This window comes from Uranotaenia lowii, chromosome 1, assembly GCF_029784155.1.
Source record: "Uranotaenia lowii strain MFRU-FL chromosome 1, ASM2978415v1, whole genome shotgun sequence".
NCBI lineage: Eukaryota > Metazoa > Arthropoda > Insecta > Diptera > Culicidae > Uranotaenia > Uranotaenia lowii.
The window spans coordinates 17,890,102-17,915,959 of NC_073691.1; the positions used below are offsets into that span (position 1 = coordinate 17,890,102).

The window sequence follows — 25,858 nt, forward strand, 5'->3', positions numbered from 1 at the left end:
CAAATTTTACAAATTTTACAAATTTTACAAATTTTAAAAATTTTACAAATTTTACAAATTTTACAAATTTTACAAATTTTACAAATTTTACAAATTTTACAAATTTTACAAATTTTACAAATTTCACAAATTTTACAAATTTTACAAATTTTACAAATTTTACAAATTTTACAAATTTTACAAATTTTACAAATGTTTTTCAAATTTTATAAGCTTTACAAATTTTACGAATCTTACGAATTTAACAAATTTAAATACATCCGGGCAAAAATCGGTATGTTTTCAATGGAATCCGCGCAATGGTCAATAAAAAATACGTTTTTGCTATCTGTAAAGTTATTTTTATGCTAAATGAAGAGTTAAGAAAAATATTTTGTCCATCCTATATAAAGAATTTCGCCAAAACGTTCACGAGCCGGGTGTTCGAAACTATTCGATCATACACAACTGATTTCATTATTTGAAATTACTTTAAAATAACGAAATGAATTATGAAATTACAGTTTTGGTTCAACTCAACGGGGTATTCGAAATTCAAATTGAGCTACAAATAATAACAATTCGAAGAATGCACAGTAAACGAAAAAAATGATTTCTAAAACCATTTTCTTACTTATGACCATCACACTTGAAATAATCATTAATTATACTGATACGATCCAAAATCTATTAGAATCAAAGTTATGAATTAATACTGTTTCCAGCAAGTAATCAAAAAATCATTGAAAATGAAGTTCCTTAATCTCAACTAGACATATGGTTGAAGAAAAATTAAACATCAATATTTTCGAAACCCCATAAAACGAAATCGAATTAAAATTTCGAATAAAACCTGAATTTAAAGCTTCGGACATTAGAATCACAGAAATAAAATACATTATTTATAACTCGAATTAAAAAAGAAACTGAATCCGAATTTTACAGGGGACATGGGCCACTTTTTTTTCTTTGCTTAATAACTTCTTTATTATAAAAGATAAAAAGAAAAAAAAACATGGAAAGTTCGAGTTCTGACTGTTTTAAAAAAAGTATTTTTTTTTTGGATTTTGAAATACTGTGGGGAAACGTGGGCCACCAAATCCAAATTGACTAGATATCGTGCAAAGTCTATGAGTTGACCCACAACTGAAATTTTATAACTCTTTTAGTTATTTTAAAGCAATTTAAAAAAAAAGCAATTTCAGATGAGGAAATAAAAAAGAGAGTTGTGTATGATCGAATAGTTCCTAAAACCTGGCTCGCGAACGTTTCGGCAAAATTCTTTATATAGGATTTATGTTCGTCTCTGTCGCATTAGAAAATATGAAAAAAACATTATTCATAACTCTTCATTTGGCATAAGAAAACTTTACAGATATTAATGACGTATTTGAGGTTCTGAATGTGTATAAAAACACCAAAATATAGGTGGCCCAAGATACCCCACAAAATGTGGCCCATGATTCCCCACAATGATTTTCAAATTGGTTGCCTTTGTGTGACTTATTGATGTTTCATCAAAAATTCCTTTTTATCTCAATATCTTAGATTTTTATCTCATCATATTACTGAGATTTTGAGGTAAGAAATCAATCATAAATTTAAAAAAACAAATTAATCCAAAAAATATTTTAACACGATTTGAATGGTGAACTCTTGATTATCAGAAAAAAATCCATCATGAACTTGAGAGAATTTATTCAAATCACATACTTGAAGATTTAATTCCTACTTTGAATTTGTCATGGATAGAAAAAAATGAACGATCTTAAAAAGGTTATTTAGAGCTGTAAAACAAGTGAAATGATTATAAATTTTGAAGCGCATGTTTGATAGTTTTAAACTTTAAACTCTGAATATTTTGTCGCCTTCGAAATAATGGGTCCTGGAAAGGACAAAAGGTAGACACTTTGTTTTTTTTATTCAAAATTTGATTTATAGGCTTTCAAGAAGACTTCGTTTTCAAAACATAAAAGTTCAAAGTTTAAAAAAAAGAAATTTTTTAAAAATTATTAAGAAATAATTAGTTTGACTTCTAAAAATCAGTAAATTTATTTGAAAATATATAAAAAAATATGTTAAAATTCGGTAAATTTATATGAACATCGAAAGAAAAAAAGAAGATTTAGAATATACATTGCTAATTTTGGTGATATAGAGTTTAAAAATCAATCAGTTTTGAGTCAAATCAATCATTGATGCTTTAACAAATCTACACGAAAGTAAAAAATATATATTCTTAATAAGTGGAAAAAAAGAATTAATGTAATTTAGGAATAATAATGATGAGGATGTTTATGATGATCAATGATCTAACAAAGTTAACTTGTACAGTTAAAAAAATGGAAAGATTTCACAAGCATTTCCGACACTTCTGAAGAAGTTTAAAAAAAAAGTTTTATTTCATTTAACAAATTTGTGTAAGCCTTACTTCGATTCCTGCTTTTAAAATATCATTCAATTTGGTTTAAGTAGAGTAAAGTTAAAAAGTAGAAGATTTCTATAACTTCATTCGCTGAAATCAAAATTACTTGCAATCTTGGGCAAAGTTGATAATTGATATGAAAGCTTTATTTATTTTTTTCATGTTTTAAAGTTTTGTCGAAAAAGTAAAAAAAAATAATCGTAAATAATGTTTACCTATTTTCGAAAGTGATTTCTTAAACAAAAGCTTTTACAAAAAACTAATCGCCCGAATCCAAATTCAGGGCACCCAAATTAATTAGAAACCTGCTCTTACATAAATAGCACCTAGGAAAAATGTGAATTTTGTGGCCTTGAGAAATTTATCAAAACGCTTTAAATATTAAGTTAAGCATTCGGAAGAATGAGAAACACAAAAATGCAATTGAGGCTAAAATTGATTTCTTAAGGAATATTTTGAATCAGCATAAAATTTGGAATGACTATTTACTTTTTGTTTAATATTAGTTTTGTTGACTATCGTGAGTATTCAACACCTGTCACATGGCAACCAATTTGTGATGTGTAAAATTAGTATTCGATGAATGAATTTTTAAGTTCAAATGGTTGATTTCAAATTTTGAACTTATTTAGTTACACTTCTGAGTGAAAACCCCTTTTGTGTCAAGATTTGAGTTTCAATACAAAGGGTTGACTGAATTGTAAATCGAAATTAGTTTTATTTCGTGAACATCATATTATAGAGGCCTAGAGTGATTGAGGACTAATTCGTAAAATTTTCTGACCTGTACGTTTACATTTATTTTTAAACACCTTTTTGGATCAAGTTATTTCTCAGTAAATTCATTTCCTGTACCTAAAATTTTACTTGGAAAAGTTCTTCATGTTCGCACGGCCTTGTCTTGAACATATTCTCAAATTGAAATACCTATTTAAAATGCTGAAAGCACACACCATCGAATACGCTGTGCATTATCTAGGTAGTATAATTTTGAATTTATCCGAACTTTTCCGTATAAATCGCTAGCTGTGAAAAATAATCTTGATGAAAATTTGGTATTCAAATTCCAAGACAAAAAACCCCAACAACCCAGCAAACATAAAATCGCATTAAAAATGATACCTCAAGTCATTTAAAACGTTACTGCGAAGTAAGAGGTCGTAAAAATCGTTACTCGAAGTCGGATCAAATGATTTTAATCGGGTATGATCAATAGTTCGCCGTGTTTTCAGATTTCGTTCATTTCTTTCTTTCGCGTGGGTCAAGGGAGAGAATAGCTTTGATGTTCTCTCTGCGACCAAAAGCAGTGCAAACAGAATGCTAGAAATCAGATAGTGTATTTACAAGAATTGTCGGTTTTTGTTTAAAAAAAAAATCATCAGATGAATCCTTCAACTTATGTCAGGGTTACAGTCGAGCCCGGCAGTCTTTTCCTTCAGATATCACATTAAAAGTATGACGGTCGCCATGTTAAAAATTAATATTTTTCCCACATTTCCGCTTAATGTCAACCAAGACATCACGATATTTCTGCTCGTGCGATGTTTTTTAGAATATATGTATGTACAGGCCCGTGCGAAGGACCCGTCCATGGGGGGGGGTTTTCGAATTTCAAACTTAGCTAAAAATAATAGCAATACCAAAAATAAACAATAAATAAATTAAAGAAATTTCTTCACGCATTTACATTTTTCACGCACGATATCCACACAAACTAAAAATAAATTGGACTGATAAAAAAAAATTCAAATCATACCAAAATGAAAGTTTCAAATTTTCGGTAAGTCATTGACACTTTTAGTTAGACATGATTAGTTTTTAGGAAAATGATAATAATTGTTAATTTCATTGAATAAGATATTCATCTTAATTAAAATTCTGTCCTTTATTTTCAACTGAAAGGTGATTGAAAAATTCCGCTGTAGTGTTTTGAATTTTAACAAAAAAAAATCAATCGCGATTAAAAATGTGAATTTTCGATAACTGAAAAACCAATTTGAACTTTGGAAAATTTATTCAATGATTGATGGTTTAATTTCATTCGATAAGAAAGAAGAATATGTATATTTATTATTGTTTGAAAAGTGCCAGTGAAAGAAGTCAGAGAAAAAACCTATTTATAGAAAAATAAATGGCTTACATAGTTCATTTTTGAAGTTCAAAATAATAACTTCAAGATCAATTATATTTACAAGGAAATGTTAGGAAATGGATAATTTCATGAATGATCAAAGAAAACTGATAAAAATTGAAAGATAAGGAGTTTCAAGTTATTAAAAATTTAGACTTAAGGGCTAATGTGTCAAGTACACAAATATTCAGAATTGAAAAAAAAAAATTGTTAAAATTATTTCTAAAATGTAAATATTTTGACTCAAAAATTCGGTAAGTTAATAAAAGAATTGGAAAAAACAGTACTTTAAAATTCCATAAATTTATTTGAAAATTCAAACAAAATATTAAGATGGAAAAGGTAAGTTTTTTTAGACATTTCAGGATGTTTTTTTTTTTAATAAACACGTTTCACCATAAGAATTAACATAAATTAATTGATGACTCCAGGCAACAGAATTTTGGTGCTTTTTTAATGATTGATTTGGAAGATTTCAGCGTTATGAACTCGAATCTTTTATACAATTTGGTCAAACACTTTGAGTTTTGGTGATAAGGAGTTTTAAAATGTATCAATTTTAAGTAAAATCAAACATTGAAAACTGATTAACTAACAAACCTACATATACGAAAAAATCTGATTCTGATTCTGTGTATCATACTTCATCCAATTAATGGATTATGATGAAAATAATGCATGTAAAATATGTAAAATTCAACAATTTAAAAAAATGGAAAGATATTAAAACAAGTAATTTTGACATACCTGTAGAAAGTGTAAAAATACTTGATTTCATTTAACACATTTGTTGAAACCTGCAAAAAGATTACATGTTTCCTTAAAAATATCTTAAATTCAGTTTAGTTTAAAACTTCTTAAAAATTTGATAAATTAAAAATAGTAAAAAATAAACATAAAACTTCTAAAACTTTTTTCGCAGTACTCAAAAATACTTGAATTCTTGAGGAAAGTTGATAATTGATTTAAAACTTTTATTTTTGAATGATAGGTTTTTGATTTGAGTTTTTGTATAAACAATGCAGAAATTTACTTATTTTAAAGTCATTTTAATAACAAGCTGATAGAAATATTGCATATTCAGATTCAAGGTACCCAAATTAGTCGATATTAATTTTTAAATTCATTGCACCTCCGAAAAATGTAAATTTTGTGGCCTTGTGTAAATTGTGTGTTGTGTTGAGCATTAAGCAAAACAAAAAAACACTTAGATAATAAAATTTAAGTCGAAATTGGTTTCTTAAATAATTTTTCATATCGGCATAACATTTGTAATTAAATTCAGTTCAGTTCAGTACTCATTCAGTTACACTTCTGAATAAAAACCAATTCTGAAGACGAGGTAGGGTTTTTGTAGGTCAAATTTTGAGTTCCTATATAAAAGATTAATTGAATTGCATTTTAGAACCTAAATTAGTTTCAATTCGAAAACGTCGAATAGTATCGTACACAGCAAAAATAATTTCCTGTAAAATTACGCAAATGTCCTGTAACAAAAAGGAGCAGGACATTTACCGCAATTTTACAGGTCGAAAAACAAATTACGCGACATTTTATTTTTAGTGTACAACATTTTTACGGGGCATTTGCTGTAATAATAAATGAATCTTCGTTAACTTTTAAGGAAACTAATTTAAAATTACAGGTTTTGTTAATTACAGGTTGATTTATTTTAAAGGTTGCAGTTTCAGTGACACGTAATAGTCAAAAATTGTTTCTGTGTAGATCGAAATGTCTCAAGCCAAGGGTGATTGAAGACTAAATGCCGCCGGAGGCGAGAAAAATTTCTGACTTGCTTGTTAACACTTATTTTCAAATCAAGTAATTTTTCGTTACTTCGGTGAAAATTTTACTTGGAAAAATCCTTATGGGGGGGGTTAAACCCCTAAAACCCCCCCCCCCCCGTTCGCACGGCCTTGTGTATGTATGTATGTATGTACGTATGTATGTAGTTGAACCCACCAGTGGCTGATAGGTCTTTCGACCCGAGGCGGTACGGGAAGTCTCGATCACACATTCAAAAATTCTTCATGTTTAACTCATTAACAATAATTGCAGCACAACCAAGGGGTCCGTTACCACTGGTTTGGGACAGGTTTGGCTCATCTTATTCCCTTCCAAATTTTCGAACAAATAAAGATTTCTAAAAAGGTTCTAAGGAATCCTTATCAGAATTCCAAATTTGCCGAGATACTCCGGCTGGCTTGAACCCACAATCCATTGTATATCAGTTTTCCGCTCGTTCAATGCCCTGTCCAACCCCCCACAAATCCCCTTGAATAGAGTTAAGCTATTTTGAATATATGAATTTAAAAAAAAAATACACATTTTTAACATCTTACCTCTTTACTATTTAAAAGGATACTTCTTTTTATGCCATGAACTATTTGCTCTCATTTGTTGTTTAAAAAGTAATAATTCACATTTTCGCAGCTTTTCTTTATCAGCTATCCAGTTAATAAACTTAAAATCTAAGTACTTGATACTAAGTTATAAAAATTGTATAGAGGTTGTCGAGAAAATGTTCCATTCAAATATCTCGTATTGAATGATGGTGTGAAGAAAAAAAAAACATAAAAGATAGTTATGAAAATAATTTTAACAATCAAAGCAATCGAAGCCTGTTGGGATGACACCAGCTTCTAGAAACAGACTTTACGATATCTATCCGGGACAACGATGATTATACGATGTGGGCATAATCAATGTGTTAAACATAATAAAAAAAATACAGCAGCCTAAGCCGCATTCACATAGGAGAGTGAAAATGTTCATGGATTAGCAAAATATCGGAATGCTCTCACAAAGTTCTCGTGCGTTTGTCGTCCTTGCACCCGATGTTTTTCGCATTATGGCAGTCATTTTTATCGAATTCTCTTCTTTTTGAATACTACACATCACATGAACGTTTTTTATTTAAATTCACCACACACATTAGCTCTTCTGGACAAAACCAGGATGTTTTTCTTTTCTTTCAAATTCCAATTTAATTTTCATACACAACGCGGAACAGAAAAAAAAACACGACCGAACCCTTACAAGGCCTACTCCCATCCCTCTTGCAATGTTTTTTAGAATGACCTCAAAAATCGTGATTTGAATAATGAATCATAATTCTGGATTCCTTACTGATACAGATGTTGTTATCATATGACACCATCTTTTATTCACTAACGGACTAAAAAATAGTGCTAAAATATCAAAATTGGTATCCATTTACAAGAACAAAAATTATCATTAACTTTTAATCTGCAATAAAAATATGTTTGCGTAAATTCAAAGCCTAAACAATGTTTGCTGGGTCAGTTTGTTCTATATAGATAAGTTATTTTTTTAACAGTATTTATTGATAAAAATTTATTCCCTAAAACTAACTAAATCGTTATTACAGAAATTGATATAAGTTTTGAAAATTTGCTCCAAATCATATTCGCAATTTCAATCAATTTCAACTTAACGTTTTTGATATTTTCAATTTCTTTCAGCCTGCAAGGCTCCTCCTGACGAACGCCTCTGACCCAAAATTTATTCGGGCGTATTGTACTGGAAAGAATTGATTAAATTACTTGAGCTGCTGCTGCATGGAAGTGCTAGCTGATTTTCGACACTATTTCCTGCTCCAGCTGCAGTAACTAGTATGTAGGTATAGTTATCCGACATATCTCCGGACCTGAACCTATTTCGCTGAGCACGTCTCATTACTATGCACATCCGCATGCAGCTTACTTTTACAGTTGCGGCCCATCGACTGGATATAATATGTGGTAAGTTGCAATAATAACTCTCGACTCGACCCACGACGGACAGAAAATTCTGTGCTTCTTCATCGCTCGCATCGCTCCGGAACAATCCTCCCGTGGGAGTGCAGCAAAAATGCTGACCCATCTGAAGCTGAAACAACCCCGTAAAGGCGCAAAATTATCTGATGAACCATGGATATTTCTCTCTTCACTAGTTATGGTACAAGGTTGCTGGTCAAAAAGTTGCCCAACCCAAGAACGCTTCTCGGTTGATCACGTTTGACGCCATTGTCGACGACGGCGACGCCAGCAAGTGGACGATGACGACGACGTCGGTGGCGAGATGGTGTTAATTTAATCCTCGAACAATTTTATGGCGGACTTCCGTTTGGGGACAACGACGACAATTCTCAGACACTTACCTCAACCACCCACCACCTACTCTTGAATAGGTGGAAGGCGTCGCGACGGTGGTTCGGAGGTGAGAAACGGAAACGGTCCTACAGTAATGTCCGTAAAAAGGGAAAGTGAAAATGATGTCCCAGCAAATTACTACCTTTCGTAACGGAACATTCCCTCTTCGGTACCGCCGATGATTCTTCCCTTGCCCCAACTCCGGGTTTTTACTAGGGAAAATCTCCAAGATTGGCGCCCACGCTCGACTCAAACCCAAAATCCGGGGAAACTCAAAGACGGGACACGGAAGGAGTGTGTAGTAATTTCGATGAAACAAACGACTCCGAGGAGATAATTAAATTTTCCTCCTCCTTCCGGTTCTGCCGTTAGCTAGGAAAAGGCACACCAAAAATAAGGCAAAAAAAAACTTCGCTCATGAAATAAGCGGAAGTTACACGGTAGTTTTGTCCATGTTCTGTTCCGTCATTTAGTTTAACACCAAACTTGGACAACAGTGTGATCTCAAATGGAATAACGACTTTTTCCTACGATTAGTGAAGCTATTGCGTAAAGTCTTTTGATATCACATAAAATTATGACGGTCGCCATGTTAATTTTTTTTTCTCAATTTCTTAATTTCAATACTCTATTCAATGTCAATCGAGACATCACGATTGCACTCGATATCAATGCAAAACAGGGAAGCACGCTTCATTTCTCGATATTTAATTAATCCACGTTTGGCATCCCATCTTCTGAATAGCCACCATTATTATCACCCTCATCGTCATCGGGGTTCTAAATTTGGCACTTCATTCTAGGATTGGGGGGCGAAAAAACACTTTCAGCTACCATCATCATTATCGCGGTTGTTATCTACCGACCGGTGTGTCGCGACGACGACGACGTGGACATCGAAATCGGTGATAATCGTTTTTCTGTTCGCCCCTCGCGATTCAAAAAGTCCAAATGTGTAATCAATTTCCAACCCCCCTTACGCTGCTTTATCTAGATCCGTGATGGTGGGTGTCAAAAGAATTTATTCACCATCCCGCACATTGAAGTCAAAATGGAAACCGGAAGCTGTGCAAGAAGAATATTGAAGAAAAAATTTGGCACCGACTTCAAGGGCTCATTAGGATTGCATAATGAGCTGTTCCGTGATGGTGTAAATAATGGTTCGTTCCGTAAAAAAAGTGGGACAAATCGAAAGCTGGAACGCTTGGAATATTAAATAACGGATATCGTTTCGTTTGATTTCGTTTTCGATTGGCTAAATTTAAATAAGTGGATGAGCTTGGAGTGGTCACGGCAGCTTCATGAAGAATCATCACAGGTCCCGATCCATTGTATCGCCAGAATCACCACTCATCACGACTTGCGGTCCAAAGGTGGTAAATCCCGGTTTACGGATTGTATTCCAAGGCAACGCGAGCCACCACGTCCTCCCAGTTTGCTATTCTGGGTCCATGGGTATGATGTGAGGACTCGGGATACTTCGTGTATTCTCCTATTCCCTAAACTCCACCTGGGGCAGATCCTGGAAATCTTACACGATTTGTCTATGTAGGGGAAAACTGTACAAGACGCACCAGTTAAGCAGAATTGCTATTTACAGCGATACCAATCATTTAAGAACCAAATTGAAAGTTGACGACGATTCAGGGATCAGATTTACGTATTTTTGAAAAGAAAAAAATATGATTAAAACACGATTTTGACTTTATTTTTGTAAAAAACTAAAACAGCCAGAAAACAAAACGCGGGGTAGAATGCCAAAACTAGTGGACAAAACGCACCAAACAGGAAGGGTGGTATGAAATGAAACAATGATTATACGGAATGTAATGGTTGAAAAATAAAATGTTTAGTTACATGTTCATCGTATTTTTGTAAACAAACCATACCTTGGCAAAAAATCATTTACTAATGCAAAACTAACGCAAATTTCGCTTTTCATAATACACTTTTTTATAGCCTTATAGGTAAAACGCCTTCAGGTAGGCAATCAAATTCAATTTCTTGACTGATATCGCGGCAAACATGGCGGCAGTTGATTTTTTCGAGTCGAATATTGGTGTACCTTTTTTACTCGAACTAGAACGAAATTTGTTAGAATTTCGCATTGATATCGTAGATTGGGAGTCAGCAAATAAAAAGAATGGCATTTTGTTTTGATATTTGGGTTTTTTCAAAAGTTAACAGCATTCAAAATTTGAGCGTAAAACACGTGGTCTTGTGGGCATTTTGCCCCAATTTTTATATGATTGATTTTTGATAAAATTAGGAGGAAGTTTATAAAATACAACAAAATATTTATAGTTTTGCGAAAGTGCATACGAGTAGAAAAACGATAAGCTGTAGTTTCATCAGATTGCGCAGGCTGTTTTACCATAAAACCTTAAATGTTATTTATTACAAATAACAAGTTTCACGCTGATTCTGTTAATACTTCTATTTCTAAGAACTAAAGTAGTTTTTGTGAACTTTTCATCTATTGAATGATGAAAAAGCTAGTTTGCTACAATAAAATTGAAGAAAAACATCATTCGAAGCCGTAGGTTAGTGTATATTTGAGAAATAATGGCATGGACCATCTTACCCCGCTGGTGCGTCTTGTACAGTTTTACCCTATTGTGTAACCAACATCTTTTAACTAAGTCTTGGTGAATCTCGTTTATAAGCTTTTTCCCTCAGATTTAAGCTTTTTTGCCTTGAGAGCATAGGAGATGAAAGCTCAAATCTGAGAAAAAAGCTTAAATCTGAGGAAAAAAGCTTAAATCTGAGAGATGTGCTCCACATGGATTGTATAACGTTGCCGGGATCTGACCTGGGGCCGCAGACATAGTTCCCACCTCTAACTGTTTAATACACTAAACTTCAATAGTGGGATGTCTATACGTGCTAGTGCGCTTCAAGGCAATACTCATAGACGAGACCACTTTCAGCAAAATCCCTCATCCTTACGTCTCGACGTCTGAACTCTCCTCTAACGACTTGAGAACCGAAATCTCCTCTCAATGACTCGAGATTCCCACATAAACCTCTCCTCTTCGCGACTCAAGATTCGACCCCTCCTCGCATCGACTCAAGGTTGGCGTACACATACCTCTCCTCTGCACGACTCAAGGCTCGATCTCTCCTCTAGTGACTCGAGTTTTGACCTCTCCTCGTAATGACTCGGGGTAACCACTTATACCCCTCCTCTTGTTGATTAAGGGCCTGATCTTTCCTCTTGCGACTCGAGACTTGACCTCTAATCGTAAAGACCGACTAAACCCCGAGTTGACCGCACAAACCTCTCCTCCTGAAGACTCGAGGACTGACCTCTCCTCTAACGACTCGAAGCCCGACTACATATCTCCAGGATTCGAGGTTTGTCACCTTTATGCCCGTCGTGTGCTGCAATTCTACGCCAACTCGAATGGCTCACCCGGCGTCGAGAGCCACTCTACCCGTGGGTAGTCCGCGATCGTGGAATAGCCATTTCCCAACGATTTTCACTGCGAAGAAGGTCAAGTCTTATCCCCGCAGCTTCGGTCGTTGAGAACCGCACTATACTCGGATACTCCTCGAAGGTAGAGCATCCTACGCACATGACTTGTGAAGCTGAGTCTTAGTTGCGCGTTTGGACACACGGTCCAACTGCAACCTGTTTGGGGTGAGATCAGGCTGGTGATCAGCACCATCTCGGTTTTGATCTGGGCTAGACGCAGGCACTTTGAGTACATCCAGCTTTCCTCTGCCTGGATAACTACTGTGGCAAGTAGTTGTACCTCTGCAGTCGAGAAGCCTTTCGTTAAGAGGACTACATCATCCGCAAATCTTACGAGTTCAGCTCCCGATGGGAGGCTTATTCGTAGGATCTCGTCGTACGTGATGTTCCATAGGAGCGGGCCCAGTATTGACCCCTGTGGCACACACGTCGAAACCTCTTTTGTCCGTATGCCAACGGTCATATACTGTAGTTAGCTATTGTAGTTGGATATAGAAGTGAAGACTGCATTGGTCGGTTTTGGCTTTTTGAAAAGATTTACGACAGAACCGTTGGCTAGCGGGAAACATCGCGCTGTGGGAGCAACTCGTTGATGATTGCTCTCAATTTGTCTGGGCACGTTTCAGGTGTCGAACCCCCTTTTTCGTTTTGGCCATGACTATCCGATAGGCATCGCCCCATGGACAATCGTTGGCGTCTCGGCATAGTTGTTTGAAACGTGCCCTCTTACTTGCATTGATGGTCTTGCGGAGGGTCGATCTCGCACTTGTGAAGTGAGTGGCCTAAGCTCCGCTCTCTCTTCTTGGGACATGGCACGTAGACCTGCGATTTCCACTGTCCACCAGTAGACGGGGGGCCTAGCTAGTGTCTTTACGCTTGGCCCTTCTCGTTATCACAGCATCGCAAGCGCGAGCGTCAGTTCTTCAGCGGACGGGTTGTCCAGGCTCCTCTCCCAATGAAACACTTCGACGAAGACGTCTGGTCGAATTGTGTTGTCTTCAAGAGGCGTTCACCTGTCCTAGACTCTCGTCTAACTGTCATCTGCCGCACAGCTGGTGCGCTGTGTAGCAGTGATTGAGGTTGAGTTGGACGATCTCTATGCTCTTGGCGCTAGGGGTGGTACCGCCCGCGCCTTCTTAAAGGCGGGCCACCTAGGGTCGCCAGCCGTGATCTCCAGCACAGACTGGGCATTTTGCAGGCTTTGCAGTAGGCCTTCTTGGGATCGGTTTCGCTTCAGCGTCAACACATGCCGCTTCTGTCTTGCCCAGTGCAGTTCAACGACTTGTGGCCAAGCTTCGTGCACTTGAAGCACATGTACGGTTGCTGGGGGATGTATATCGTACAGATAGACCGTTCCACCTTTGCTCCACCTTTGTTCCAACCGGCTGCTTCACCAAACCGACCTGCATTTCCGATCTGAGGGGGGGGGGGGGGGGGCGTTCCTCAGGCGAACTAACATTTGGTCTGAGCGGATTTTATACTGCTTGACGAGTGCCCCCTCCTCTGTTGTGACCTCGTCCAGGTTTTATATACGGATGGTCACCAAGAGCTTCGGCAGCCTTAAATATGACGGTTCAACAGGTGTTTCCCGTGCCACGCTTAAGTGCGGATCCAACGGATTCTCTGGACGTTATCGCCGAGATCGGCGAGGTTCTCGTCCGTAAGCATCAGTCTTAAGACACCCGCGTACGTGTCCTCGGGTCTCCACGTCCCTGGGCCTCCCTTTTTACGCGATAACGTCTGCCAACCGGTCTATGGCGCTCGTAGACTCACGTGCATTCCCTGCAGAACCTTCTTCCCTCTTTTTTGCGCTGGTCGCAGGGTCCTGCTGGACCGACGGATCCTGGGCTCTTTTCTGTGGCTTCTCGGATCTAGGTTCCCCTAAGAACCCTCTCTTGCTTTTGCCATTACCAGCAAACACAAGTCCACCCTCGGTTTGGCCGAAGACATTGACATTGATGATATCAGCCTCAGAGGGGTCTCTGGCCGGCCATCGCTCTTTAGTCTTGGCCTCGGGTTCTGCAAGACGTTTCACTTAAGCTTTATTGGTTGTGATGGAAAGCTGCCTCACCCTGGCTAGCTTTTCGGATATTTCCTTGTGGATGTTAGACTTCCCGTTCACACTTTCTACAAGGTCAGCGATTCCAGCCATGGCCGCCACGAGCTCCACTGGTGCTTCCGGGTCTTGAAATTCCGGGGAACTTAACAATTCTTCCAGTGTTTCCTGTACAGCTTCATACGGATCCGCGTGCACCTCGGTCGATGTTTCCACCGTTGACTTCACTGACGGGTCCACCTGGTTGGCGGGATGCCTGACCAGTGAGCGTCTAAGGCTGCTCCTTGCGAACGGACTGGGGCTCTCACCCTTCTCCGTTCCGTCATCATACCTTTTTTCAATTATTTGCAAATTTTGAATCCCACGAGTAGCGGGTAAAAAAAATGGTTCACTGCGCCAGTGACTCGCTAAGCGCAGTAAGGACCGAGACACTGTGGGCAAGGTTGCCGAAAAAAAATCTGTGTTTTTGAGAAAAATAATTCTGACTTTCTGTGATTTTACCCAAAAATTCTGTGATGAATTTCTGTGAGCTATTTCCTTGAATTTCATAGAAAATTCATGAAAAATTGGGTCTTTTTCACATTTTAGTTGGGCGAAATCAATTACCATTACAATCTTATCATACTTTTCTGATTCAAAGTAAGAAATCTAAATTTGATACTGTCCAAAAAAATTATTATTTCGGAAATCCATTCAAAATTTAGAAATTCTTTGAAATCTGTGAAAATATAAAAAATCTGTGTTCTGTGACACAGATTCTGTGATGAAAATTTGCTCAAAATTCTGTGTAATTACAGATTTTTCTGTGATTTCGGCAACCTTGACTGTGGGTTGTGTCCTTGTGCCCCACAGGCAACCGTTTGGGACTGATGTGATTTAACGACCCGCCAGCCATCCAGGCTCATCAGCGCGGCCTAATGCACTGGGAAGATTTCTCAATCCAGTGAGGAGCACAGAGATTTTCTCCAGGAGTTTCGGATAGTCACCTAAGAAAACATAGAAAGTATCTAAAGGAAACGTAGAAAGTACCATCGAAAACTTCGGAATTTCGGAGTCTTCTTTGAACTTCAGAGACCCTGTAAGAATTTTACGAAGTCCCCTCAAGAACTCCAGGGAGTCTCTTTAGCGTTTGCTCACTCAGTTCGAAGTATAGGGTAAGTTGATTGAACGAGAAGATGTCCAAAACCTAGAATTGTCGAAAGAATGGTCACGCCTCAGCCGGAAAGAGAAAAAAAACCTAACGACCATTTATACGATGAAAAAGATTGAATCAGAATCATTCAATTTGCACCATGCAACGACTCTTAGAGCGAGTTTACTGGTGTTAGGAAAAAGTGGTAAAAAATTTGACACATGTAGCACGTTTTGAAAACTTTACCATGTAAAAATGTTTTCAAGATCTTTGGGCGTTGTATTTTTTACAGAACTGTTTCTATTTCAGCCGCTTGTGGTAGAAATATTGCTATTTTTGCATCACAGCATGCGTGAATAGAACCCGTATTGTAAAAAAACTTAAAGGCCGCAGATCTTGAAAATGTTTTTGCATGGTAAAGTTTTTGAAATGTGCTGGAAGGGTCAAAATTTCTAAAACTTATTCCCAACACGAATAGACTTGCTCTTAGTGAAACGGAACATGAAGAGTTTTATCACCAAAGCCACCACGGCTGATCAACAAAACAAACCGGAGTAGGCCACGATTAGAAACTCGTGGGCAGTTTTCGACAACACTGTGGATAAAACTGGATAAATCATCTGATTCCTGTACGCCATTCAGCGAAATCGATACACCATGACAGCTGACGCAATACGAAAGTGCACGCACCAGGCAGTATCCGACAACAATGTTGTAACCGGAAATGTTGCTTTCGCCACAATCAACAGTAACGGAATCACGCTGAAACCGCAAACCCAGTAGGTAGCAAATCCGTCATCAATAAAACCCGCGCTGCCGAGAGGATTCAACATTCCCATCGGACCGGGGACTCCAACAACGACGTCACGGATTCCGATGCTGGGGGGATTCCCCGGTGGCTTCGCGTCATCACTGCGGCGTCCAGCTTCGGCATCATTCACAACAATCCAAATTCGGAATTGGGTTACCCGAAGGATGGTAACTCATTCCTTATGAGGTGAGTTCTTCGGTAACGCACGGAGCGCGTGGAGACGTTACGTCTGGGGCCACTCGGCCCAGCATCCGGCAAAAGGGACGAGAAAAAAAGGCACTCCGTTGTTGCAGTTTTCTGTCCGGCGGCTTCGGAGATCGGTTCCGTTGCGTCAGTTAATCGCCGAGTTTCGATCCTGACGGATCCACATTGGATTTTTCCTCCTCCTGCTAGGCCGCGCGCACACATACACAAACACACACACAATCATAAATGGGAACTCTGAACTGGAGAACCGAGGAATCGAAGAACTGATTGTTGTCGCGTTGCGTTTTTTAAAACTGAGCCTTCGAAAGAGTTTATGCCTACTTGGTTAAGTTTGTTCGGTTTTTAATTTGGTCTATCTCCGGTCCGGTGTTGTTATTGTTCTTTCCCTCGCTCGGTTTCCGGTTTTCGCGTTTCGGGTTGTGGTTTGAGAAACGGGTGACTGGCTGAAGATTACTAAGTTCTACACAGTGCGAGAATGGTGGAATGCGAAGAATAATTGTGTGCAAGTTGTCTTTGGCCGATGACGACTTCTGTTGGGAGGACGGATTTAGTTTGCGGATGATGATGGTTGGCCGGAATCGATTCTCGGATTAAAACGGCTCCCGGCTCGGGACGGGTTGTGGTTTGGTTAGTGAGGCTTAGTAGTGAGTGAAGAAGCAGGAGGAGAAGACGGAAACGGAGATATAGTATTAAGAGAAGGCTGCTGATGCCTCCACAGTAGTAGATGAGGATGACGATGATGTGTTCAGTGTTTCCGGTTGGCCTACTTTGATTCGTCACAACACCAACAGAAGGAAGGAAGCGTGGTGCGGTAATGATTGTTGGTTGCTGGGGACTGGTGGAAATGTTCCAAGTTCAATAGCCACACAGTGTGCGAGAAGAAAATTTTTTGGTGCAGTGCTTCGCACTAGCCTACTACGAAGAGGCCTCGAGGCCTACTTCGATCCGGGGGATTAGCTGCTTCGGGAAGCCTTCTCTTGCTGGCGCTAAGCTGAAGTGGAACCAGGGGGGCTCTATCCTTGACGCAGTGAACGAGAATTGTAGCAGCAGTAGCAGTACGTGGGAAAATAAATAGCAGGAAAAAGCAGTGTGGTGCTGGCACATTGTGTTCGGTGGTGAAACCGGATGATTGTGGGAAGGGGAAAGGTTGAAATCCGGAGTGTGGTGGCAGCTGCTGGCAGCAGGAGCAAAAACGGCTCTCGCATATATGATGAGGCAAAAATGGAAAATGCATTCTAGGTTCGAAGTCCTGCAGCATCAGCAGTATCGTCGGCGCGCCTCGAACCGATAGAGGGTGCTGCTGCTGAAAGCCGAAAAACTGCGAGTGAGCCTTGTGCGGGGAGGCCTTGCACAAACCAAAGCGTCTATGGATGTTGTGTCATTTTGTGAATGAAAATCGATACCACTCGCTGGTTGAAGGCTTTTGAGCCCAAACGAGGAAGACACGGAAGGACGAGGGATTGTTATTGAGTTTTTTCCCCCGTTTTAAAGACTCAACCTTCGTCGTTAACTGAAGCACGCTGAGAAATGAAAAAAATAATGTAATTAGTTGTGGACCGAGGAGTGAACCTTGTGGCGCCTCTATTTTATGGCGGTACAGAAAAAATCGAATTGAATCCCGACGACGACGACGACGACGGTTTAGAACTTTAACACGAAAACGCGTTAATAATTCGACGTTTTGCAGACCGGAATTTTCTCCTCCGAATCTCTTCAGCACTGCAGCGTGCCGATCCTGCATAATTGATGGAGCCGAGCTAACCGTTCTCGCGTGGCGGCCCCAAAAGTTACTGTAGAGAGCGTTTAAAATATTCCGGCAGAGATCCTCGACCCACCTCATCCTGAATTCCGCCGCTAATCGCACCCGCATGAGTCCGCGCTAGCTGCCCGACACCACCAGAATCTAGAGTGTGAAAAAAGTATTACGCCAACCTGAATCCGTGATTCCGTTTCCGCCGGACCGGAAACGGACGACCACGTGGGAGTCACTGCCGAAACCCTCTCTGTTTAGTGTACAGTGCTCATGACCGAGTAAATTGTTGAATATTTTATAGAAGCTCACCTCGCCTCGTATAGTCGAGTCAGTGCTCGTCAGTTGTTGTTTTCCACCTCCATGATAGTCGATAGTGTACATTCAGGCGCCAATCCCGAGGGATGGCTCTGCTTAAACCCTGTCATTCGACTGCGCCTACTACCACGACTCGTTGCTACGGATTGCCGAAATTATGATGCTGTTCAGCGCCTTCTAGTGATCTAGTTAATTCGTTTGAATGTCCTTAAGCGCTACACACTCAGATAAAAAACATCAATAAACAAATACAGCAGCACTCTCTTCCTTTGCACCTGTTTAAACAATATCAAAACTAGCACCGGAAAGTCACTCTAGTGCAGACAAACTAACCGGGCTTCATTTCCAATAAAAAAAAAACTTTGGAAGCACCACTCACTCACTCTCTTCAAAATCCCAAAACCTTCACCATTCGACTTTTACAATCTTACAAACTGTTCTGAAATCGTCACATCAAAAACAACACATCAACCCTTCCCCTCGAACCTTAACAAAAACAAACAACAAAAACAATCCAGTGCACGTCTAACGGAAAGTTAAAACCATTTGTTAAATTTTAACCCAATTAAAACCTAACAAAATAAAACCGTATAGGGCTAATAAACCAACGCAATATAAACAAATAAATCTAATCGAATTGTTGTTGTTGTTCAAACAAAACAAAAACAAACATATATAACTGCTACCACTACCATTACTGCAAAACGTATTAATACCAATTTCGTAGTTAAATCGTTGAACGAATCTTATTTCTTTAAGCAAATAAAGAAACCTAATCGTAATAATTAAAACGAGGTAATACGAGTAACAAACTTACATATAAAACCACCTTTAAAATAAAACAATTATCACCACCATCCCCGCCCTTAGAGCGCAGAAGAGCAAAGAAAAGCAAAAGGGTAACACCGCCTCAAGACACCCTCTTCAAAACGAATCTAAAATCGACGAAGCCGACAGTCTTATGATCAACTGAAAAAAAAACTACAACTACTCCTAACTACTTGAAACAGTCAACAAACAACAACAGCAACTTAAACAGCTATAACAACTACTACTTCTATTGTTACTACTACAACTACCACTAAAACAACAACAATAAAAATAACAACTGTTGCTACTTCTACTACTATTGCTACTACTTATTGAATCCGTTAAAATCCACCAAAAACTATTAACCAAAACAACCCTAAACAAAATTAAACAGAAAACAACCTTAAAACAAAATAAATCAAACCCCTAAAATGGAACTCTTCTCGACCACGGCTTCGCGGATGCTCACGCTAACGCTAACGCTGGTGGTGTTGATGTTGATGCTGTCCGAGGTGCATGCTACGATTGCTGAAGTGGTGACGCAGCAGCCGCTGGTGGCTGCGGAAGTGTTTGGTGGTGGTGCAGTTTCCGGGTTTCCGAAGGCGGCCATCACGCGGTTCCTGTTGCTGCTGCCCTCGCTCCTGACGCTCGGGATCGGCTGGCTGTGGCTGCCGCTGCCAGGTGAGTTTCAGGGACACCTTTTTTTTTTTAATTTGTATGAAACTACAGTTACGGGTTTTTTAATCGAAACTCATAGTCTTAGAGATTTTTAGGGGTACCTGCTATCTTAATTCTTCTTTGATCTTATGGAGATGCTCTTCAGTAGTGTTTATAAAACCTTTATAAAACTATTTTCAAAACTATTCCTGAGTTTCTGAAAAATTTTGTAGGAAATAATAAACGCGGTCTGAAAATTAATGTAGTTTGTCCAAAGCTACTCAATTTTGAAGATGGCTAATGGGTGCCACATTTTCTGCAAATCCTCAAAATTCAAACAAACTGATTAAAAAACTTTGGCTTGATTGAAGTCCTAAAACCTTGAAGGTTTTTTTTAAGAAACCTGTGTAAGAGACTTAAAAGCGGAAACGTAGTTTCGAGCAAGGCGGAATCAAAGGTGAGGTGGTCGCAGATGTCTAATCGCACTTCAGCTATACTGAAACAAAAATTGAAAGCTGGCCGAAGTGTTTACAAAAAAGGAGGAAGCAAGGTTGCCAGGTTTTTGAGATATATTTTTTTTTTCATAAGGATTTTCATCCTTTAATGATGATTCATCCCTCTTATTTTATTTTTTTTTCGTCTCGTTTGAGATACAAATTCAGGTCAAGATCAAGAAGTCTGTGTAGGTTTTGCTATGAATGTGAGCGGTGGGAGTGATGAAATTTTGTTTGTTTTTAAAATAAGAAAAATATATCGTAAAATTGGTGAATCAGGACAGTTTCCGTACTACATATTTCTGTCAAATTCAGCTTTATGAGCACACATGCTTAGGAAGCTCTGTTTTTGGACCTAGTAAACAATTAAAAATAAGTAACAATAACACCCTACGAATTGCACCATTTTACGAAACTTTTGGTATCTTGGGCGATTAACCTCATGATCGAATCATATTTTTTCAAATTTGTATCCCGATTAACCCAATGTCTGTTTTGAGCTCATTTGATGGTTACTTTTAACACTATATTCTAACACGTATCATGACGATCTAAATAAAAGTTTTAATCAATTTTCGGTTAAATGAGAATCAATGCATACAGGCAACATTTTTTTAATAATCTGACTCGAGTGTATCATTTGCTTGCTTGTATATTTGTGTAAAATAAAAATACCTTAATAACAATACTTTTAAGGTTGCAACAATTTTAACACACTTGTTAATTTTTCAACCTTTTTCCTAGCCCCGTCTTAAGACGTGTCTCTTCTCTTCTACCTTAAATAAAATAATTTTTTGTTCAAAAATAAAAACCAGATTGTAAAAGTTTAAGACATAATTGTCAATAGCTATTTTAGATCGAAAAACACATGGACCAAGGATTTCTGGCGCGACTGAAAGAATAATTTTTCGAAAAATATCTCCATTCTTATGTTTTTAAGTATTTCTTACATGTAGCTTTTCAAAACTCATTGTCAAACAGTTGCCATTAGTAGAGCCAGAGACTGTTAGATTAACATGTTTTGAAACATTCTGCGCAAAAAAGTAAGTTGAAATAATGATTTTTTTTTTATTTTATTCTGGTTCCAGAGCACCCCATCTGAAACCGGAGTTGGTTTCAAGAGGGTTTAATAAAATTTAAGTTTTGTTTTCTTATTCATAGAATAACATATTAAAAACAGACATTTATAGCCGAGAAAGGCAACGGAATTTTTGTCCATCATTTTTCCGTAAAAGTATATCATTGCCTGTTGAACAGGATTTTAATGAAAAAATTAAAAACTTTGAAATGAAGCGATTAATTTTTATCTTGTGATAACCTTTATATAAATTACAATTCTTAATTTCTCGACACATTTTATTTTTTTAGCTCTAGCTTTGATCCTTTCGCCTAACAATCCTTTCATGTTTGTCTAACAATTCTAATTTGAGTTTCATAATTCATCGAAATGCCAAAAATTAAATAGTAGAATATGTGCATAATAATTGTTTCGAAAGATTTTGGCGTCATGAATTCGAATATTTCGTCAGATTTTTTTATATCGCCTCAAGATTTACCATTTAAGGCTCGTATAATTTTTAAATAAACAAAATAAAATAAAATTCCAGTTGATATACTTATAAACCTACATTACAGCTGAATATTTATTATAGTCCCAACCGAGCCGTGTCGGACTGTTCTTAAATTTTGCAGTAGATATCCGGGCAAGTCGGGATTGCACCGGGCAATCTGACAAATTTAATTAAGAAAAAAATGTAATTCGACAATTTGCGAAAATTCAAATGAAAATGATCTTACTTTTAACGACATCACAGAAAGTCGTTTTAAATGTTTGATATTAAAGATTTTAATGTATTTAATAACTTTGTAGAAGTCTGCGAAACGTTTTGTTTTCAAAAATATGTAAAATTCATATTGATTTCATTTTTTTTAAATTTGTTCAAATTCCTGTATTTCCGTATAACTGTTAAATATCAAAAATAAAACCATATAACTTTTACTTGCAGTCATCGAGAAAATTATTCATTTAAAGAAAACCTTTATTTTCAATGGCTATGTAACATTTTACAGGTTTTCTCAATACAATACGCAAATTTTTCAACACTGCCAGTCCAAATCAGCTCTTATATTTTTTTGTATCAGTGTGATTTTTATTCCTTCATGCTATCAGAAATCCATTTCATATTTTTTTTAATTATTTCTTAAAATCGTTTTAAAATTAGGGAAAATTTTAAGGAGTTCAACGAAAAAAAGTATTTTTATTTTATTCATATTCCCATTGTTCCCTAGTTGTTACTTTTATAAACAAATGATAAAAATTTCATTTCATTCGTTTCAGATTGAAAATAGTTTTAAAATTCAGATATTTAACATTTTATTTCGGAATTAAATTAAGATTTAGAAATAAAATTTATGGACCATAATGAGAAATGAATTTCAGAATTGATAAAAATATGATATTTTAAAATCACTATTCTGGAAAATATTATATTGTTAGAAAATAACAGAGTTTGAAAATCAGTTTTAAGTTTATAGCAATTCTATTATCAAAAACTTATCTATCTCAAATATGTATTTTTCGAACGTATAGTTGAAAACATAGAATTATTAAAATTTCTTCGTGATAACCTTGTACTAATATGAAGAAGCTGAGAAAAATATATATAACTGAAAGGGTTCTTAAAATATTCTTCTATTCAACAAAAAGTGATTTAAATATATTTAAAAAATGGCATTTAAAACGAAATATTCTTTAATGTGTTCATCAGTAATTTTTATTATTTTCCTGGTGAGCAAAATACGGAAATCACCTTTTTATCAACATTTTCTAGCATTGAAAATTATAGCTTCGCAGAATGAAGTTTTATCAAAGAATATCGGAATGACTTTAAATACAAAATGGGTTAAAAAAGTTTAAATTTCATCTTTAATTTAGATTTTTTCAAAATACTTTATATTTAGTTGAATAAGATCAAATTGGATGAAAAGGTACATCCTTCCTCCTACATTACTCTTCAAATATTAAAGGTTATTTGTCTTTTTATATTAATGTATATTTTATTGGTCGATTTTTGAAAAAAATTTAAAATCACCTCAAAAAAGCGAGCGAATGAAATGCTTCAAAAAGATAGCTATTATACTGTCCGGGTCCGTTGATGATGAATTTTTAAGCTTTGCTGTCACCTTTAAAATGGCTGCATCATCCAATGAAATACCATTTAAGGGAAAATCTAGAGGTGACAGAGGTCTAGATATTTTCTACAGCCATATCCAGTTGCTCTGAGGAAATGGATCCAGTTGTAAAAATGCTGGAAAATTTCTCAGCAAAAAGATTGCATATTCCGAGACACGTTCAAGATCATTTCGGACGGAAGCTTTCGGATTCTTTCCGCTGATTTTTGACGTATTTTTAAAAAGATTTCGGGTTGATTTTAAAACTGCACTGGCTGCAACTGGCTTCGTTTCGCCCCTTCTACCACATCCAATCCTCGTCTTCTCTTTGCCAAACTAAGGTCGCCTGACTTCAATTTCACCTTGATTTCAAAATATTAGCCTTTCGTCAATAAGATTAATTTATGTTTAAGGTGACACAACGAAACACTGTTTTGAGACACTGGTAATGTTTTTTTTCGCTAGAAAGCCGTCTGATTTGTTTTTAAAGTGCCTACACTAATTGAATGTATTCTATCTATTTTAAAATATTACTGCAAAAATAGAGCGCTCCCAGCTTACAGAAAAGATAGCTCTAAATTTTCTGTATCTCCAGAAAGTTATCACTATCAATCGAAATAAATGTTCCACAAGCAAATTGGAAACTTTGATTGTCATTAAATTCAATATACAGACCTATTTCAATTTTGGCTACACCCCCCAAACGCTTTCGGTTGTCAAAATCAAACGTTTGTATTTGTTTTTATAGTTTTTTTTCCTTTTTGACCAGGGCAGAAAGACTGAAAAAGAAAAAAAAAAATCTTTCAAATGTCAAATTTCTCTCACCGACCCGTGCGAAGTTTCGAATGGATAAGAATGAGGTTTTTTTTAAATAAAAATCCAAAATTTATTAAAACAAAAATTGAGGATTTTCATAACAATCATAAACTGTTAAATTTAAATTTTTCGTACCATCATCTCGTGTCACACACCATGGTTATTAGAGCCATTTCTTGCGTTTGAAAAGATTTGAAAGAGCAAATACCGTGAAGGCACCAATGGCCGCGCATTTAAGCTATAATGAATGTTCTATGTGCCGTACAAAAATCGTTTTTGGTGCGATTCTGAAAAGAAAAGCACTGACATGTAGTAAAACTTACGTTCTTTACGAGAAAAATTTAAAAGCGATATATTTTTTAATGCAATGTCACAAAAAAAAGTGTTGGTGTATCAATGGCAAGCATATGTTGTTTGTTCCAATCGCCGCTCACTTCTTAATTTGGATTAAAACAGTGAATAATGTATCCATACAGTTTAAAATGTTGTTTACATGGCTCTCAGGCTCATTGCGAATATTCTCAGGTAAGGATTTTCAAGATTCACACATCAAACACCGATTTGTCTCCATTGTTTTTTGAAACTAGTCTGGTGCAAAATTAGTATGAGACGCTATTTTTACAAAGCATTATTTTCCCGGAAGATATTTATATTGGAACAATGTTTTCGATTGCGATTTCGATAAATCATCACGAATTCGGCGAACTGTCTGAAAATCCACGAGGAAACCTGACCAACTTAAACTAAACAGATCCTAATTGCTATCTAACCTCAAATTTGCAACACTCTGTAGCCATTTTCATTAGATATAATCGTTTCTTCTGATATTGTTTTTAAAAAATGTGTTTTTTCAACCGGTTATATGATGGAAAACATTGATTGGAAAGCTTACCTGTGAATCTTATGCAACCTTTGTGAACTTCCGAAGAAACTTCTTTACGTTTAACTGCTGATAAATACTAGAAGACTTTCCGTGCGCGGGGATAGAAACATTAAAAATCAAGTGTACCAATGGCCGTGCACAACAAAATTGTCACTTTTTCCGCAACAGAACCTTCAAACAGTTCACAAGAATTAACCACAAAAAAACGATGTTTGTTTTTATTTTTTCCTGACCTCAAAAAGCAGGATAAATTTATTACTTGTATGGCAAGTTAAAGATACTTAGCGTAGGTATCAGAAAATGCGAAACATAGCAATTTTCGATGTTGAATTTCGGAGAAAATAAACATTGAAGTTGAAAGTGCGCGGCCATTGGTGCTTTCACGGTAATGACTAAGAAAGCACTGAAATCTTTTGGATTCGAATGAAAAAACTCTTCGAATGTTGTTTGGAATTTGCATGGTTTTTTTGAGAAGTTATATGTTCTCATTTCTTCGGAGGAGTAAGCCTTGACTTTTGGACGACGCACGCGTTTTTGTTTTCGTCCATCTAAAATTTTATTCAAATTAATGTTAAACTATGAATTT

General features: G+C 36.8%; 1 protein-coding gene across 1 annotated transcript in view; it reads left to right on the top strand.

The window, feature by feature from the left end:
• Nucleotides 1–16,518: 16,518 nt before the first annotated feature.
• LOC129751952 (neuronal acetylcholine receptor subunit alpha-7) overlaps nucleotides 16,519–25,858 on the top strand; it is a 658,912-nt gene continuing 649,572 nt past the window's right edge. The window contains exon 1 of the mRNA XM_055747751.1: nucleotides 16,519–19,932. Coding sequence (XP_055603726.1) covers nucleotides 19,683–19,932 — 250 coding nt within the window. The 5' untranslated portion in view covers nucleotides 16,519–19,682. The remainder of the gene's footprint in view (nucleotides 19,933–25,858) is intronic.